Source organism: Mobula hypostoma, chromosome 9, assembly GCF_963921235.1.
Source record: "Mobula hypostoma chromosome 9, sMobHyp1.1, whole genome shotgun sequence".
In the NCBI taxonomy this organism is placed as follows: Eukaryota; Metazoa; Chordata; class Chondrichthyes; order Myliobatiformes; family Myliobatidae; genus Mobula; species Mobula hypostoma.
In genome coordinates, this window is record NC_086105.1 from 30433167 (window position 1) to 30452564 (window position 19398).

The 19398-nt window shown below is 41.4% G+C and overlaps 1 protein-coding gene across 1 annotated transcript in view; it reads right to left on the reverse strand.

Moving 5' to 3' along the window:
• Nucleotides 1-15935, reverse strand: part of rtcb (RNA 2',3'-cyclic phosphate and 5'-OH ligase) — a 45554-nt gene extending 29619 nt beyond the window's left edge. The window contains exons 1-5 of the mRNA XM_063057960.1: nucleotides 15785-15935; nucleotides 8900-8978; nucleotides 8074-8141; nucleotides 5932-6031; nucleotides 5077-5233 (exon numbers count right to left, since the gene is read on the reverse strand). Of these exons, the coding sequence (XP_062914030.1) occupies nucleotides 5077-5233; nucleotides 5932-6031; nucleotides 8074-8141; nucleotides 8900-8978; nucleotides 15785-15877 (497 nt within the window). The 5' untranslated portion in view covers nucleotides 15878-15935. The remainder of the gene's footprint in view (nucleotides 1-5076; nucleotides 5234-5931; nucleotides 6032-8073; nucleotides 8142-8899; nucleotides 8979-15784) is intronic.
• Nucleotides 15936-19398: the final 3463 nt, after the last annotated feature.

Sequence of the window (19398 nt, forward strand, 5' to 3'; positions counted from 1 at the left end):
TTAGAACAGAGATGAGGAGGAATTTCTTTAGCCAGAGAATAGTGAATCTGTGAAATTCATTGCCACAGGCAGCTGCGGAAGCCAAGTCTTTACGTATATTTAAGGCAGAGGCTGATAGATTCTTGATTGGTCAGGGCATGAAGGAATACAGGGGTAAGGCAGGAGATTGGGGCCAAGAGGGAAAATAGATCAGCATGATTAAATGGCAAGCAGACTTAATGGACCAAAGGGCTAATTCTGCTCCAACAGTGCCTATAAAGAAGTATCACCCCCCGGAAGTTTTCTTGTTTTACAATATCGAATCACAGTGGATTTAATCTGGTTTTTTTGATACCAGTCAGCAGAAAAAGACTATTTCATGTCAAAGTGAAAACAAAGTGATCTAAATTAATTAGAAATATAAAACACAGAATAATTAATTGCATACATATTCACCCCCTTTAATATGACACACCAAATCATCACTGGTGCAACCAATTGGTTTTAGAAGTCAAATTAGTTAAGGTGTCCTAGCTATATATAAACCTGTGCAGTCTAGGTGTTTCAATTGATTGTAGGAAAAATACACCTGTACAGTATCTGGAAGGCCCAACTGCTGTTGAGTCAGTATCCTGAGAAAAATTACACCATGAAGACAAAATAACACTCCAAGCAACTCTACGAAAAGGTTATTGAAGAGCACGAGTCAGGAGATGGATGCAAGAAAATTGCCAAGTCACTGAATATCTTACAGTACTGAAATGGAAAGAATATGGCACAGCTGTAAATCTGGCTAGAGTAGACCATCCTCAGAAACTGAGTAATCGTACAAACAAGGGGACTAGTGAGGGAGGCCACCAAGAAAACTCTGGAGGACTTAGAAGCATCAGTGGCAGAGATGAGTGAGACTGTGCATACAACTATTGTCCGGGTGCTTCACCAGTCACAGCTTTATGTGAGATTGGCAAAGAAAAGGTCACCGTTGAAAAGAAGCTCATATGAAATTTCTGCTGGAGTTTACCAGAAGGCATATGGAAGAATCTGAAGTCAAATTGAGCTTTTTGGCCATCAGACTAAATGCCATATTTGGCGTAAGCCAAACACCACACATCATCAAAAACACATCATGTGAAACATGGTGGTGGCTACATCATGCTGTGGGGATGCTTCACTGCAGCAGGCCCTGAAGGCTTGTGAAGGTAGAGGGTAAAATGAATGCAGCAAAATACAGAGAAATCCAGCAGGAAAAACTGATGCAGTCTGCAAGAGAACTGTGACTTAGGAGAAGACTTATTTTCCAGCAAGATTATGACCCCAAGCATAATACAAAAGCTACAGAGGAATGGACAGGGTCCTTACCTCAATCCAATTGAGAATTTGTGGCTGGACTTGAAAAGGGCTGTTCACTCACATATCCTATACATATTCCATATATTTAGGTGCATCGACTAAATACTGACTTGAAGGAGGTGAGTAATTATGCAATCGATTATTTTCTGTTTAATATTTGTAATAAATTTAGACCAATTTGTAGAAATTTATTTTCACTTTGACACTAGTCTTTTCTGTTGATCAGTGTCAAAAAGAAAGCCAAATTAAGTCCACTGTGATTCAATGTTGCAAAACAATAAAACATGAAAACTTCCAAGAGGCGGGTGAATATTTTTTTTAAATCAGCACTATATTATTCTATGGTCTTGTATATTGCAATCAGCAAAGGTCCCAGTACTGATCTGTGTAGAACAACGTTAGCCACAGATTTCCAATCAGAAAAAATCATTCCAACACCAACCTCTGCCTCCAATCACCAAACCACATGTGCACCCTTCATCATTCCACACTCTTCTTGCCCCTTCCCAAGCCTCACTCCTCCCCATGTCACTCAATAGTCATGGCTCTGCTGGTGCCTCGCTATGCACGCTCGTGCTACGTCAAGAATCCAGATTTTCAGTTGCAGCTTGAGCAGATGGGCAAGAAGATTCGAACTTGGGAGGTGCAGTCCGGAGTCTGGGCTGTTATTGGTACTCAGTCCAAGTGTCACCAGTCACTGGCACACCCAGAGTTAGGGAGAACGCAACGGCGCCAGTAGGCGAGCAGGTCACACACCTGAGTAGTGTCATAGAAGCAGCCTCTAGGCAGTGTCAGCAGCTGTCCTTGCATTCATCTGTCCTACTTTCACCCTCACTAAATCGTGGCATAGGACTATGATTCTAGGAGGTCCTGCTGTGCAACCTTTAGCCCAACTCCCTAAATTCAGTCGGTAGTGCCAACTGGAGTAGCAATCTTTCACAATAGGTCTATACATCCATCCATTCTACATCTGTGACATGGGACACGAAACGTCTGCAGTTACAGTGGCACTGATAGGAGATGTGACTCTGTGACAGTGTGAGCTGGGGTAGGAAGGGGAACCACTGTGATCGCAGGACACTTCAGATATTTGCATTGGCCTCTCAGTGCATTGGTCTTCTCAAAAGAAATGCTAAACACTGAATTAGCAAAAACCATCAGGCAAGTTGACCAACATTAATAAAACCACTTAGATGCATACATTTCATTTACAAGGGGAAAATGAATAGCACAACATAAAGCAGGGGTCCCCAACCTTTTTTGCACCGCGGACCGGTTTAATATTGACAATATTCTTGCGGACCAGCCAACGGGGGGTGGGGGGGTGGTGTTAATCACAACCAGATTATAGGTGAAACTATAAGTCACTTAAAGTGGCTAGTAACACACTCAATTTTGTTTCTAAAAGGGATTATCTAACTAATTTAATATTAAACGCACAGCGCATATTTTCCTCCCATGAATATAGTGATAAGTCAATAGCATCATAACATTTTAAGTAACATTTGGATATTAAACACACAGCGCATATTTTCCTCGTATGAACAAATAAAATCATTGCAACACACCAACATCGGTGAATCAGTGGGAGCCCTGGGCTTGTTTCCCTACAACAAGACGGTCCCATCGAGGGGTGATGGGAGACAGCGATACTCGAAGGAGGTTCCTCATGTCCAGTCTATTCCGCAATTTAGTTTTCATGAATTCATTGCAGAAAATCCTGCTTCGCAGAGATATGATGTTGAAAATGGAAGCAACGTTTTCAGTGCTTTCATGGCTATCTCAGGATATTCAGCCTTGACTTTGATCCAGAATGCTGGCAGAGATGTTATGTTAAACATACTTTTCAGCCCACCGTCATTTGCAAGCTCGAGGAGTTGATCTTCTTCCCGCGCTGACATGGATGATTCACCGGGGACATTCACAAATGGGTCACGGACCCATTCCTTTGCACGTCTTGGGTCGTTTGCGGTTGGAAAGTAACGCTCGAATTCTGCCAACAGCGAAGATAGGTGACCGCGCACCAGCTGTGAGAAAGACGGAGCAACCTCAGTCTCTCCCAAAATCCCAGTTAATGTTGGGAACAAGTCAAATATGCCCCTGTCGACTCACCATCCCCATAGTTCCAGTTTGGCTTTGAAAGCACTTTACCTGCCAACTTGAAGACAGTTGTCATTCTCCCCTGAAGTGACAAACTGAGTTCATTGAGCAGGTTGAAGATGTCACACAGATAGCCACGAAGTACGACGCTGTCAGAGCAGCAGCATTTGTGAAGGTGATGGCTCTCAACACTTGCTTCTGTCCCGCTCGCTCATTTTTCTTTCCTCTCAAAAAACTCAACAGGTTTGTCTTTAAGTGCAGGATAATTGGACTCAAGGTGCCGCAGCAGTTTTGAGGGCTTCATTGCCTCATTAGGCAGCTTGTCTCCACATATCACACACAGGGGGCTTGGAGCGTGCGAGTCACCAGTCGCAATAAAGCCATATTTTATGTACGACTCGTCATATTTTCTGTTGGAGGAAGCTTTCTTTTTTTTGCAGTCTCTGCGTTATCATCATTGTTAGACCTTTTATGTCCTCTTCCAAAGAAACCCTCAAGCGACGTTTGTTTTTTTACTCATTCCGACTGTTGACCTCGCGTGCGTTCAAGTTCAACAGTGGACGTGACAGGGAATGAGGAAAGGTGCAGCTGACTCATATCGCCTCACACCACCAAAAAATATTGTTTCCCCGCAGCCCGGTAGCACATGCTTTGCGGCCCGGTGGTGGGGGACCACTGACATAAAGGAAGCAGTAAATAGTTTACGCTGCAATTTTTGGTAGGCGAAAGCCAAGGTGTTTAATAAATGAAATCTTAGTAAACTTACCACAGTTAAGGATAACTCTACCTTCCCCACATTTCCTACACACTTCTGTATCTGCAATTACCCGAGTACAAAATAAATAAAAGCCTGATGAAATGACTAAATTGGGGTGTTTTTCTTCCAGACTTTCCTGACTATTATGATAATGGCTATGGTTTCATTGTTCAACAATGAATTGTGAGAAAAGGTGGGGTCACTGATCTAGGTGCTCGGCTGATAAGTACAGCTGATGCTAAAAAATTATTTTATGGAACATTACATGTTGAAAAGTATTTAAAAAAAGAGGGAAATCACGCAAGAAAGATCCAAAGCCACTGAAGTTGTCTACTATATTTCCTGTTTATGTGGAGATGGATTAAATATCGCACTGGAATTGAATTGAATTGACTTTATTTCTTACATCCTTCACATACATGAGGAGTAAAAATCTTTATGTTACGTCTCTGTCTAAATGCGCAATGTGCAAGTTATTGTAATTTATAATAGATAGTATGTACAACAGGATGTCTTAAGTGTACAAATACAGCTCCCCACTTCAAAATCCCATTCCTGAGATGGAGGTTAGGGGGATGCCAAGGCTAAAGTCATTATGATGATAGCAGGATGGAACAGAACAGGATGCAGGGAGAGAAAGCCACACTCCATCAGGGTGGTCACGAGTTCACCAAGCAGCATACACTACAGCTATTTCTCAGGTAGGAAAGGTAGTGAGTGATGGATGAGGCACTCCAGCCTATCAATTGCACAATACACAAATTACAAAAAAAATTCATATTGTAATATGCCATACATATGAAATTGGATAATTCTCTCTTGTTCTTTATCCCATTCCATTCTTAAATAACTTTAATGTTAATCTCTAAGGTTCTGAGGAGCAATCTTACTTTGCACCCATTGGAATTACTCCTTTGGATCCAACTCCTACAGGAATGTGATCAAACATGGCTTGAGCCAGTTGCTCCTTCACTGGTTGAACATCTCCTTCATCGAGGTTAGTACGCAGCAATCGCACTCCACAATTTATATCAAAACCCACGCCACCTGAAAAAGAAAAATGTACTTTCATTAAAATTTTCATTTAACACTTAAATTCTCCATTTTTTTCTTCTTCCCACTTTCACCATCTGAAATTCAGGCAGCAAAATTGAGATTCACTTTCCTCAACATACTCAAAGGTTTTCTTAAACACAAGACTCCTCTCTGCCAACATAGATTTGATAAAATACAAACATAAACAGACATTCAAGCTGCCATTTCCCATGCAGAAATCCTAAAAGTCTAGAGTCCACATACATCAAAAATTGTAATTTAATATGTCCTGTGACCAGCAATTTGCTTTATGCAAAATGCTTTATGCACAAGAGTGAACTCTGTCGTTGTGAGCTTTCTTTCTGATCCCAGAACTTTGAAAACTTTAGCTTTTAAATTCTAGGCTTGGAAAGGCTTCCTTCGCTGTTCAAAAATAATCAATGTAGAAATTTGAAGAGGTATAGGGTTACTGGCAACACAAAGGAGCCAGAATCCTGTTGTTCTGAATGTGCTTCTAGGCTTAATCGAGGTAGCAGATGCATACTTGTGATTCCTCACACTTGTTCAATGCTTCAATTACGTGGTCCTGTGTATGTTTACACAGCATTCTAAGCAGAACATGAAATAAACACTCCAGGTCGTCAACTGATTCAGTACTCCACAAAAGATTGTCAACATTAGTCCAAGCTGAGTAGTAATTTTTCTTTTACCTGGGGATACTACAGCATTTGGGTCCTCCGTATCAAAGGCTGCCATGTTTCCAATTGCAAACCCATAACCCGAATGGACATCAGGAAGCCCAATGGATCTCTTCAGAAAGAAAAACAGGTTTTAATAAAACGAAGTTTCAGTAACTAAGAACTGATAACCTCTCACACAAAGCATTCCCTAGAAATATGAAACACATTAATAACACCAAATTAGAGCTAATGACATAACCTACTATCTAATAATTTGGAAATACCTATGATTAACATAAAAGTGCTATATATTGATTCAAGTAATGTTTCTTGTACTCCCATGAAATCCACCAGGGCCCTGGATCCCATGTATTCTTCTAACTTAGCAGTTTCACTGTAAAATTATAATACAGCAGAAACTAAAATAAAATTTAAAATATTTTTCAATATTAATAGTGCTCAATAGTACAGGAGATCTGCTAATTCAATACTGAAGTCCTTAGTGCATTGAATTGTCAATTTTACTGTACACAAAATATTTTAAGTATGTACTCAAAAGCGAAGTGTTACAAATGCCGCAAACTGAAATAAAAACAGAAAATACTGTCACTTGAAATCAGAGCGTGCTAGTGAAACGAGAAAGAGCATTAACATTTCAAATCAATAATCTTTCATGAAAGCTAAAACATTCAGCTTTTCTTCCAACAGCTGCAGTCTGACCTGCTGAAAACTTGCATCACCTACTCTTTCCGAAGAATGCTCATTTTATGTATGTATATTCTATCCCTCCACATACCTAAACATGAAATATGTCATGTTTCAGTCCAGGAAACAACTTAACTTACAATCATCCCAAACACTGCAATGTTTCATCGGCTTTCCGAAACACAAACACCAATTCAGAGCTACACTGTGATATAATCATCTTTTGGAAAAACAACTCTACTCAAATTACTGTAGAGCTTAGTCTTTGAACTGTGGGAGGGTACCAACGCACCCAAAAACCCATGCATTCCACACGGACGACATAGACTCCTCACAGGACGCAGAGATTGAACTCCAAACTCTGAAGTCCTAATTTGTTAACAATAGCACAAGGACATCTTAAAAAGGCAGTGCCACAAGAAGGTGGCATCCATCATTAAGGACCCTCAAGTTCAAGTTTAGTTGCCACTCAACCATACATATGTACACAGCTAAACAAGATAGTTCTTCTCTGGGGCAAGATGCAAAACAGCTACACCCAATCACATATGGTTACAAAAGCACAAACAGTCACAAAAATAATATCAGCACAAGTCCCTGAGCGGCATGGTCTGAAGATTGATAGTGCATAGGATGTTGTCCTGGAGCCATGTTTCTGCAAGAACAAGCATGCAGCAGTTCCTCATCTCGCACAGGGGCAGCTGCAAACCTTGTCTCACGCTGAATCAGCCACAAAGGAGATCTTGTCTTCCAGAGAGTGAACACTGGAGAGCAGCACTGATGGCCGAGCAGGTCCACGGGGGACAGCTGCCAAACCAGCACAGATTCCAGTGCACCAACCATGCCCCTGTTCTACACCATCCTGGCTGGCTGTACAGGCGATGCCATGGCACGAGGGTCTGGTACACGCAACCACTGAGGACCTGCAGTTGGGCTCACCAATAAACTGGGCTTTCAGTATTTTGTATTACCAATGTCCAACAGGGTCTTGCAATCACAAGAAAAATGTTTAAGACTCGCATTTGCACTACTTGTTGAACCTGGAGAGGCTGCTGTGACCAAGAGCGCTGCCATCTTACCAGATGCTCACCAAACAAGACATGCTCTCTTCTCATTACTACCATCAGGAAGGAGAATGAAGACCTACACTCAATGTTTCAGGAACAGCTTCTTCCCCTTTGCCATCAGGTTTCTGAACGGTCCATGAGCGTGATGTCATTACTCCTCCTTTGCACTATTTATTGTAACTTATAACAATTTTATGTCTTAGGTCACCAATGACCAAGAAATGCTAGACACCATTATTTGTCCTTATTTACTACATTTCACTTTGAAACTCGCTTCCAACCATAAACTTCTACAAAGACCAATGCAAAGAGATTTCAATTTCCAATATAATCTTAGAATTGGATTGCTCTTCGCAGCAATTTCCATTGAGAAGCAAATTTTAATGAATTACCAACTCACATGAACAATACCAGGTAATGCTGCCACATTTCCAATCTGCTTCATTGCTGGCAGAAAGCCACCGACACCTGGAACAAGACAGAAGTTGTAAGTCGCATCCAATATACCAACTGAAATTCAGACATTTCCACAGAACACTAAAACGACCCAGGCCATCTCATTCTGTACAGCGTAAACTCTTACCAAATTTGCAAACAAGCTATGCAACCACATAAATTAGTAGCATATTTGTTCAGGAACTAACCACTAAATTTCCCTCCTATGTCCGAGGTATTGTCCTCAAATAGACGGATAACACCAACTACATATGACCTATAGATTGGAGAGGAGAGAAAACATGCAGGTGGGTATAGACAAGGCAATAAATTTGGTAGATTTTGCAGACGCCATTAGTTCGGGCACCTGTCATTGGTACTGCACATCTCTGAACTGTGCAGTAGCCATGGATCACTGCTACCCAGTAAATCATAAATTTTGTCATAGTTTGATCTTCAAACATTCTTTTTTATCTCAGTCAAAGGATATATTGCCACACTGAAAGCAAAGGAGACTGCACTAACGTCCTTGACAGGCAGCTCATAAAATATGGGGGACAACCACATTTTCCAGGATCTCATTATAGACCTTAATAAATGAAGGTAATAAGGGATTTTGCTTTATATATATTAACTATGTCATTCTATATGCTTCAGTGAGCAGATCATCAATATATTGAAGCACAACATCTAGCTGTGTACATCACTATCATTGTTTATATACTGCAGCTCTTAAAATCAAACTCCTGTACTCATATCCTACACTATGACCATACTACAATAGTTCTTACCTCCCCCACGGCATGAATTTCGAAGCTCATCAAACATCAGTTTTTCTAGAGTATCATTGACATAAAATACCCCTTCCACCTGGAAGAGAGGAAGACATTTTCGGTACTTAGTTGGGTTTGATATCAACACAAATTTCTGCAAATTTTTGTGACACCATTACACAAATACAGCACTGCAAAGGGAGTTTCTAGTTCAGAGTTCAAATTAATTATCAAAGTACATATACAACCCTGAGATTCATTTTCTTGCAGGCATATTCACTAAATCCATAATTAATTAAAAACCATATTGGAATCAATGAAAGACTGCACCAACTTGGGTGTTCAAACAGTGTGCAAAAGACAGGAGATTGTGCAAATACAAAAAGAAATAATAATAATAAATAAATAAGCAATAAATATTGAGAACATGAGATGAAGAGTCCTTGAAATTGAGTCCAAAGGTTGTGGAAACATTTCAGTGATGGTCAAGTGAAGTTAAGTGAAGTTATCCCCTGTGGTTCAAGAGCCTGATTGTTGAGGGGTAATAACTGTACCTGACCTGGTGGTGAGAGTCCTGAGATTCCTGTACACCAGGCACCTACAGAAGTTTGTCAAAGCTTTAGACGGCATGCTGAATCTTCACAAGCTTCTAAGGAAGTAGACGCACTGCCGTACTTTCTTCGTGTTTGCTCTTACATGCTGGGCCTAAGCATTAGCATTCCTCTGAAATGATAACGCCAAGGAATTTAAAGTTGCTGACTCACTTCACTTCTGATTCCCCTGATTCCTCCTCCTGAAGTCAAACATCAACTCCTGGTCTTGCTGACATTGAGTGAGCGGTTGTTGTTGTGGCATCACTCAGCCAGATTTTCAATCTCTCTATGCGCTGATTCATCACCACCATTGATTCTACCTGTAACAGTGGTGTCATAGACAAACTGTCAAAGACAGAATTAAAGGTGGTAATAAATTAGTAAATAGGAGGGTGGCTGAAAATCGGGATTAAAATCCTTCAACAATTTGAATTTATATAGTATCTGTAACTGTACAAAATCTCAAAAATGTGCTTCAGAATAACATTATTTAATAAAATTTGACGCAAGTAATGAAATAGAATTTAAGAATTGTCTAAGGGAGGAATGAGACAAGAGGAAGAAATTCAAGTGGAGCAAATAAATGAGGGGCTGATCATGAAACCAGAAGCAAAGGACCACAGAGATTATGGAGGGTTGTAGAGTTGATGGTGAAAAGCAATGCGATGGAGGTATATAGAAACAAGGCTGATAATTTTTAAATCAAAAATTTTTTGATCAGTTTGCTGTCTTCTTGGCTGTCATGTGCTCCTAAAAAATAACAGTGCCATCTCAAAACTTAGTTAATTGGCAATAAAAGAGCACAACAAAAGATGCAAATGTTTTTTTCTTGAGCATTGGAAAAAAAATGACACTATCTGAAGCAAAGAATGTATCTTCCTCTACTAAATTAATTACATTTTAAACTGATTGGGGCAATTTTCAGGGACTGGTACATTAAACACACTGAAATACCCAAACATACTTGAAGAATTTTGATATACCATAATTACATTACCAAACTAGTAATCCAGAACAATTTGAAGATCTGAATTCACCGAGGCAGGTGAAACGAATATTTTGCTAACAATTCAGAATAAAAGAACAAAGTACTGGCTTAGTAATGATAACCAAAATTGACTGGATTCTTGTAAAACACACTTAGTTTATCTGGCAGTGAGGAAATCTGCCATCCTTACCCAGACTGGTCTATATGTAACTTCAGATGGGTAGACTCTGAAAAGGCCTAATAAGCCACTCTGTTTAAGGGCAACTGGGGGGGAGGGGGGGGTACCTAGTGCCCCAATGCTGAATAAATATCAGTACTTTTTATTTCCTTAAAATCAATAAAGCAAAATGTCCCTATGCACCAAATAAATAATTGATACAAGTCAGTTTTGATAACACAATCAAAACCTTTTATACTTCCATCTGTTGCCAGTCCCAGTCAAGCCTACCACTAAAGCATCAGTGAAGACAATTTTTAAGTATATAATACAGAACAGTACAGCATAGTATGGGCCATGTAGCCCACAATGTACTGACCTATACAAATCTACTCCACAGTCAATTTAACCCTTCCCTCCTACACAGCCAATAACCCTCCATTTTTCTTACTTCCAATCCCTGTCAAAGTCTTCTAAATACCTCTACTGTATCGAAGTATGGGAGGATATCTAAAATAAATCTGATAAAAATATCACTCAAGAAAAATCTAAACAACTTTATCCCCAGATCTTTCCTGATGAATGCTTAGCCTCATCTACTCTCCTCCCACATGCTGAATTCTTCTTCACGTCAACAACATCATATGCTGCTTCCATACCCAACGCTCAACACGCGCGGCCGCTCTGAACTGATATCGTATTTGTGAAGTAGGATGCTGTGCACAATCCTGATTTGATGGAGACAACCATGAGAAGCACGGAGGAACATCTGGAGAAACTTCTGAAATGCCTGCTTCACTGCCGCTGCTACTGTGCAATCGAGAATCTCCAGAGGGGGTCAAAGCGCTCGGCAGAGATGGTGCTCGGTGTCGGAGGGCTGGTCAGAGGCTCAACGTTTTCGGACGGACTCGGAGTCGGACTGTGGTTGGGGTGCTTCCAGGGTGCTGCATCGGCAAGTGTGCAGCACTGGAAGCTCATAGCAGGAAGTTTTCTTCCTTCAACTGTCTGCGTGAGATGATGGGACTTTCGAGAGACTTTGAGACTTTTTTTTTACCGTGCCCATGGTCTGTTCTTCTATCAAATTACAGTATTGCTTGTACTGTTGTAACTATATGTTATAATTATGTGGTTTTTGTCAGTTTTTTTTTAAAGTCTTGGTTTGTCTTGTGTTTCTGTGATATCATTCTGTAGGAACAAATTGTATCATTTCTTAATGCATGCATTACTAAATGACAATAAAAGAGGACTGCGTGTCCTCATAATCTAATCTAATCAATTTAGCTTCCTGCAAGGGCTGCCTTGCTCCAGGGCTCATCATAATTTTGGTCCAAGCATGAAGAAAAAGAGTTGAACATTATAAGTTAGAAATGATTCCTTTTAATCTCAAGGCAATAACTTGTTGAAGCGTATTATTTCAATAAATTTGGGAATCAATGAGCAAACACTTCACTGGCTTAAGTCATATGTAGCACAAAGGAGCATGCCTATGGCTGCAGATCAATCTTATTCACAAGAGAGCTTGGTAAAAGTTACTTAACTGATCTATGCATAACCATCTTCAGCTATGAAAATTAAGACTCAGGAGGCAGTTGACGGACCCATTAAATTCCTACCAACTGCTTTAAGAATGATTTGTTTGATTTCAACTGCCCACTCTTTCACCATAGTCCTGCAACTTTTCTTTAAGGCCCAAAACAATTTTCTGTCAAAATGCCCCAATTAGCATTGGTATTGGTTTATTATTGTCCATGTACCAAAGTACAGTGAAAAGTTTGTACAGTACTTATATATTGTTCATACAGTTCAAATCATCAAACAGTGCATTGAGATACAATACAAGGTAAATGAAATGCACAATAAAGTGTAAAAGCTACAGAGAAAGCGCAGTGCAGGTAAACAATAAAGTGCAAGATCAAACAAGGTCGATCGTGCAGTCCAAAGTCCATTTTATCATTCAAGAGTCTAATACCAGTGGGATAGAAGCTGTCCTTGAACCTGGTGGTGTTGTATGCCTCCAAGCATTTGTACCTATTGCCCAACGGGAGAGGGTGAAGACAGCAATATCTGGGATGAGCATGGTCTTTGATTATCCTGGCTGCTTTACTGAAACAGAGAAAGGTATAGACAGAGTCTATAAAGGGGAGGCTGAATTTTTTTATGTGCTGAGCTTTGTCCACAACTCTGTGCAGTTTCTTGAATTCACAGGCAGAGCAGCTGCCATACTATGCCATTATGCATTCAGATAGGATGCTTTCTGTAATGCATCAGTAAACGTTGGAAACTGTTGGAGGGTGCATTCCTTCTGATGAAGTAATGGTGAGCTTTCTTAGCTATGAGATCAATGTGGATGGCTCAGGACACACTATTAGTGATGTTCACTCCTTGGAACCTGAAGCTCTCAACCTCAGTGTCAGTGATGTAGACAGGAGCATGTACATTGCCCCTCTTCCTGCTTCAGCCAGGAAGTTCCAAATCCAGCGAACTTAAATGTAACTGACGACACTTTTGATCTCATCAACCCGCACAAGCTGGCCCCAGGTTATGAATGCCCGATTTATTCCGTTTGTTAGAATTACATTCTTACAAATACAAGATTAAAGATCAGCTTTATTTGTCACGTGTAAATTGAAACTTTCAGTAAAATGGAAGTTTTACATCAACATCCAACACAGTCTAAGGATTGGGCTGGGGTCAGCCCACAAGTGTCACCATACTCTTGGAGCCAACACAGCATGCCCACAACTCACTAACCCAAACCATACATCTTTGGAATTTGGGAGGGAACCCAAGCACTGAGCAGAAACCCACACAGTCATGGGGAGAACGTACAAACTCCTTACAGACAGCGACGGGATCCCCACTCGGTGATCATTGGTGCTGTAATACTGTAACTGTTACAGTACCATGCTGCCCCATTGGAAATGAGAACACAGGATGTCAATTTTATCACAGAACCAGTGGAAGTAGAATTACCCCGGAATCCATAAACCAACTCTGCTTCCTTAAAAGGAGCAACCAATGGCATTTTGTGTGTGGTGCTTGGGTTTCCAGCACCTGCAGATTTTCATTGTCAATGATATTTCCATGCCATTTATAGTGAGACTACATGACATGAAAGTCGATGACTCAGCTGCGAATGCAAGGTAAGAATTTGCTAGCTCCTGATATCAGTTTGTTCTCCCCATTTTGAATGTTGGGCTGAGCCAAGAATCCAAATACCAGGACACATCCAAGTGCAGGCCTTCCCCAGGATACAAATGCCTAACAGACAGCCATGCACAACCTCTATTAAATATTTGTTTTTATTGACTGGGTTACAGCAGGTAACAGGCCTTTCAGGCTGCACCCCACCCCCCCACCCCCCAGCAGTCCCGATTTAGCTCTAGTCTAATCACGGGACAATTCACAACGATCAATTAATCTACCTACTGGTTAATCTTTGAACTGAGAGAGGAAACTCACAGAGTCATGGGAACAATGTACAAACTCCTTACAGGGAGCAGCCAGAATTGAAGCTGGATCACCTGCACAGTAAAGTGTTGTGCTACACTACACTACCGTGCTACCCTAAATATTATTAAACACATAATTACATGTAATCTCACCATTGTCTCTTGAGAACACTTTAATTGATACTTGGGTAGGGATATGCATCAAACCCACTACTTACGCCCATCAAAGCCTGGGCATAAAGCCATTTAACTTGGTGTCCTGCCAAAGGGTTTCGACCCAAAACGTCGCCTGTACTCTTTTCCTAGATGCTGCCTGGTCTGCTGAGCTCCTCCAGCATTTTGTGTGTGTTGCTCGGATTTCCAGCAGCTGCAGATTTTCTTGTGTGCGAACCTGGGACATGTTATTCTATACCGTTGTAATGGAAAAACAATAAATAAATGTTCATAAACAACAGGAATTCTGCAGATGCTGGAAATTCAAGCAACACACATCAAAGTTGCTGGTGAACGCAGCAAGCCAAGCAGCATCTGTAGGAAGAGGTGCAGTCGACGTTTCAGGCCGAGACCCTTCGTCAGGACTAACGCTAAGGCCCCACCTCCCCCTCGTACCCCATCTGTTACTCATTTTATGCACACATTCTTTCTCCCACTCTCCTTTTTCTCCCTCTGTCCCTCTGAATATACCTCTTGCCCATCCTCTGGGTCCCCCCCCCCACTTGTCTTTCTTCCCGGACCTCCTGTCCCATGATCCTCTCGTATCCCTTTTTGCCTATCATCTGTCCAGCTCTTGGCTCTATCCCTCCCCCTCCTGTCTTCTCCTATCATTTTGGATCTCCCCCTCCCCCCTCCTACTTTCAAATCCCTTACTCACTCTTCCTTCAGTTAGTCCTGACGAAGGGTCTCGGCCTGAAACGTCGCTGCTTGGCCTGCTGCGTTCACCAGCAACTTTGATGTGTGTTAAATAAATGTTCATGTTAACCGGCCCTGATCATTACACATTACTGTGGAGGTACGGTTATCGTATAGAGTTTGTGTATTTTCCAATTTATGGACAAAATCGACTTATGTTTGTAAAACACCTTGGCTGAACAGAGGAGCACTTTTAGTAATAGATTAAGACAACTGCGCTGCTCCAAAGAGCGCTATTTGAGGTCATTCTTATCCTCTGCCACTAGGTTCTATAGGCGGGGAAGTGATGACCCCCCTCCTGTTATACTGTTTGAGGTAACTTATTTTTTATTCTTTTACTTTTCTAATAATTGTATATCTGTGCACTGGCAATGCTACTGTGACACCGCAATTTCCTTTGGGATCAATAAGCATCTATCTACCTATCTAAAAACTGAGCCTATGAAACTACATTGCCGACTTCCAACTGCGGGCAATTTCAACTCTTGTTTTGTAGTCAATAAAGAGTCATGGGAAAAAGAATCGGAGAAAATCCCTGCTTGCTCTGCGCCCGACAGCTGAGAATATAGGAATACTACAGTAAAATGGAGAGCCAAGTATGCACATGTGAGGCGCCCTTGTAGCGCCGGGGAAAGGAAGGATGCTCTGGTTTGGTGGTGTGGATACCGTGGCCCGGGTTAGAGGGGAGAAAGGAGGTTGTACCGAACGTAAGGTAAGGGGAAGCTCCGCCCAGTGGCAAGGCAACAACGAGGGCGCCTGGAGGCCAGGCCGTGCTGCGTTTCTACATCTCTGCAGCAACTTTACCTGCATGTTGGGTACGAAGCCTTGCTTAATCCTCCAGCAATTCTTGTGAATTTTGTCCAGGTAACCGAGCTCATCGTTGTAGCTGCGACTCATGGTGACGACTTCGCCGGCACCAAGCGGACGGACGCACACGACGACAGCTCAGCTATAGGTCCCGCCACAACCCAAAATAGTCACAGCAGGCAATGCGTTACCGCGTTTTTTTTTTCAAAATACCAAACCAGAGAAGAACAGATTTTTTGATATATTGAGCCAGGGTCTTTAAATAATTGACCATATCTCAATGCATCAGTTTTATGCTCACCGTAGTAACTTTTCTAAGCAAAAATATCAACATTGATTTTTAGAAAACCAGTTTAAGAACTTAACTTCACTCACCCCATCACTTGGTCGGGGGCGACCATGGATGTTGCTTCCCTGTTGTCCACATGACACGCAAACCAGGGCGGAACGACATGGAGAGCAAGCTGTCGAACTTCACTGGTCTGTTCCCACAACCTATGGACTCACTTTGAAGGACTCTTCATCTCATGTTCTCAATTGCTTGTTTGTTTGTTTATTATTGTCGTCTTCTTTCGTATTCGCAGCTTGTTGTCTTTAGAATGTTGGATGTTTGTCGGTCCTGTTGGGTGCTATTGATTTCTATTAAGTTTCTTGGATTTACTGTATAGCCCGCAAAAAAACGAATCTCAGGGTTGTATATGGTGACATACATGTACTTTTATAATAAATCTTACTTTAAACTTGGAACTTCAAGTAAACGAAATCTTTTTTTTAAAGAAAATATATAAAATAGGCTATGATTGTACATCAAAATGAGTCTGATATGAACTTGACAGCCTTTAGAAAGAATTGTCATTTTGTTGATCTACCAGAGCCGATAATCTAGATTAATGCATTTGGAGTGTTGCAGAGTGTAATTAGATAAGGTTAAAGACATAATTCAGACCCAAATTTGAAACTATGTATTCATTCTTACTTTAAATATTTGAAAATCCCTAGAACCATTTAGGTAAATTGGTTTATTATTGACAAATGAACCAAGGTACAGTGAAAAGTTTGCCTTGTATATCGTTCACATAGTTCAATTCATTACAACTGTGCATACATTGATGTAGTACGAGGTAAAACAATAACAGAGTGCAGAAAAAAGTTAGTTACAGAAAAAGTGCAGTGCAGGTAGATAATGAGGTACAATGCCATAATGAGAAAGATTGTGAGATTAATATTCCATCTTATCATACTAGAGGACCATTCATTCAATAGTCTTGTAATATAGAAACATAGAAAATAGGTGCAGGAGTAGGCCATTCGGCCCTTCGAGCCTGCACCGCCATTTATTATGATCATGGCTGATCATCCAACTCAGAACCCCACCCCAGCCTTCCCTCCATACCCCCTGACCCCCGTAGCCACAAGAGCCATACCTAACTCCCTCTTAAATATAGCCAATGAACTGGCCTCAACTGTTTCCTGTGGCAGAGAATTCCACAGATTCACCACTCTCTGTGTGAAGAAGTTTTTCCTAATCTCGGTCCTAAAAGGCTTCCCCTCTATCCTCAAACTGTGGCCCCTCGTTCTGGACTTCCCCAACATCGGGAACAATCTTCCTGCATCCAGCCTGTCCAATCCCTTTAGGATTTTATACGTTTCAATCAGATCCCCCCTCAATCTTCTAAATTCCAACGAGTACAAGCCCAGTTCATCCAGTCTTTCTTCATATGAAAGTCCTGCCATCCCAGGAATCAATCTGGTGAACCTTCTTTGTACTCCCTCTATGGCAAGGATGTCTTTCCTCAGATTAGGGGACCAAAACTGCACACAATACTCCAGGTGTGGTCTCACCAAGGCCTTGTACAACTGCAGTAGTACCTCCCTGCTCCTGTACTCGAATCCTCTCGCTATAAATGCCAGCATACCATTCGCCTTTTTCACCGCCTGCTGTACCTGCATGCCCACTTTCAATGACTGGTGTATAATGACACCCAGGTCTCGTTGCACCTCCCCTTTTCCTAATCGGCCACCATTCAGATAATAATCTGTTTTCCTATTTTTACCACCAAAGTGGATAACTTCACATTTATCCACATTAAACTGCATCTGCCATGAATTTGCCCACTCACCCAACCTATCCAAGTCACCCTGCATCCTCTTAGCATCCTCCTCACAGCTAACACTGCCACCCAGCTTCATGTCATCCGCAAACTTGGAGATGCTGCATTCAATTCCCTCATCCAAGTCATTAAGATATATTGTAAACAACTGGGGTCCCAGCACTGAGCCTTGCGGTACCCCACTAGTCACCGCCTGCCATTCTGAAAAGGTCCCGTTTATTCCCACTCTTTGCTTCCTGTCTGCTAACCAATTCTCCACCCACACCAATACCTTACCCCCAATACCGTGTGCTTTAAGTTTGCACACTAATCTCCTGTGTGGGACCTTGTCAAAAGCCTTTTGAAAATCCAAATATACCACATCCACTGGTTCTCCCCTATCCACTCTTACTAGTTACATCCTCAAAAAATTCTATGAGATTCGTCAGACATGATTTTCCTTTCACAAATCCATGCTGACTTTGTCCGATCATTTCACCGCTTTCCAAATGTGCTGTTATCACATCCTTGATAACTGACTCCAGCAGTTTCTCCACCACCGACGTTAGGCTAACCGGTCTATAATTCCCCGGTTTCTCTCTTCTTCCTTTTTTAAAAAGTGGGGTTACATTAGCCACCCTCCAATCCTCAGGAACTAGTCCAGAATCTAACGAGTTTTGAAAAATTATCACTAATGCATCCACTATTTCTTGGGCTACTTCCTTAAGCACTCTAGGATGCAGACCATCTGGCCCTGGGGATTTATCTGCCTTCAATCCCTTCAATTTACCTAACACCACTTCCCTACTAACATGTATTTCGCTCAGTTCCTCCATCTCACTGGACCCTCTGTCCCTTACTATTTCTGGAAGACTATTTATGTCCTCCTTAGTGAAGACAGAACCAAAGTAATTATTCAATTGGTCTGCCATGTCCTTGTTCCCCATAAGCAATTCACCTGTTTCTGTCTGCAGGGGACCTACATTTGTCTTTACCAGTCTTTTCCTTTTTACATATCTATAAAAGCTTTTACAGTCAGTTTTTATGTTCCCTGCCAGTTTTCTCTCATAATCTTTTTTCCCCTTCCTAATTAAGCCCTTTGTCCTCCTCTGCTGAACTCTGAATTTCTCCCAGTCCTCAGGTGAGCCACTTTCTCTGGCTAATTTGTATGCTTCTTCTTTGGAATTGATACTATCCCTAATTTCTCTTGTCAGCCACGGGTGCACTACCTTCCTTGATTTATTCTTTTGCCAAACTGGGATGAACAATTGTTGTAGTTCATCCATGCAACCTTTAAATGCTTGCCATTGCATATCCACTGTCAATCCTTTAAGTGTCATTTGCCAGTCTATCTTAGCTAATTCATGTCTCATACCTTCAAAGTTACCCCTCTTTAAGTTCAGAACATTTGTTTCTGAATTAACTATGTCACTCTCCATATTAATGAAGAATTCCACCATATTATGGTCACTCATAACCCAAGGGACCTCTCACGACAAGATCGCTAATTAACCCTTCCTC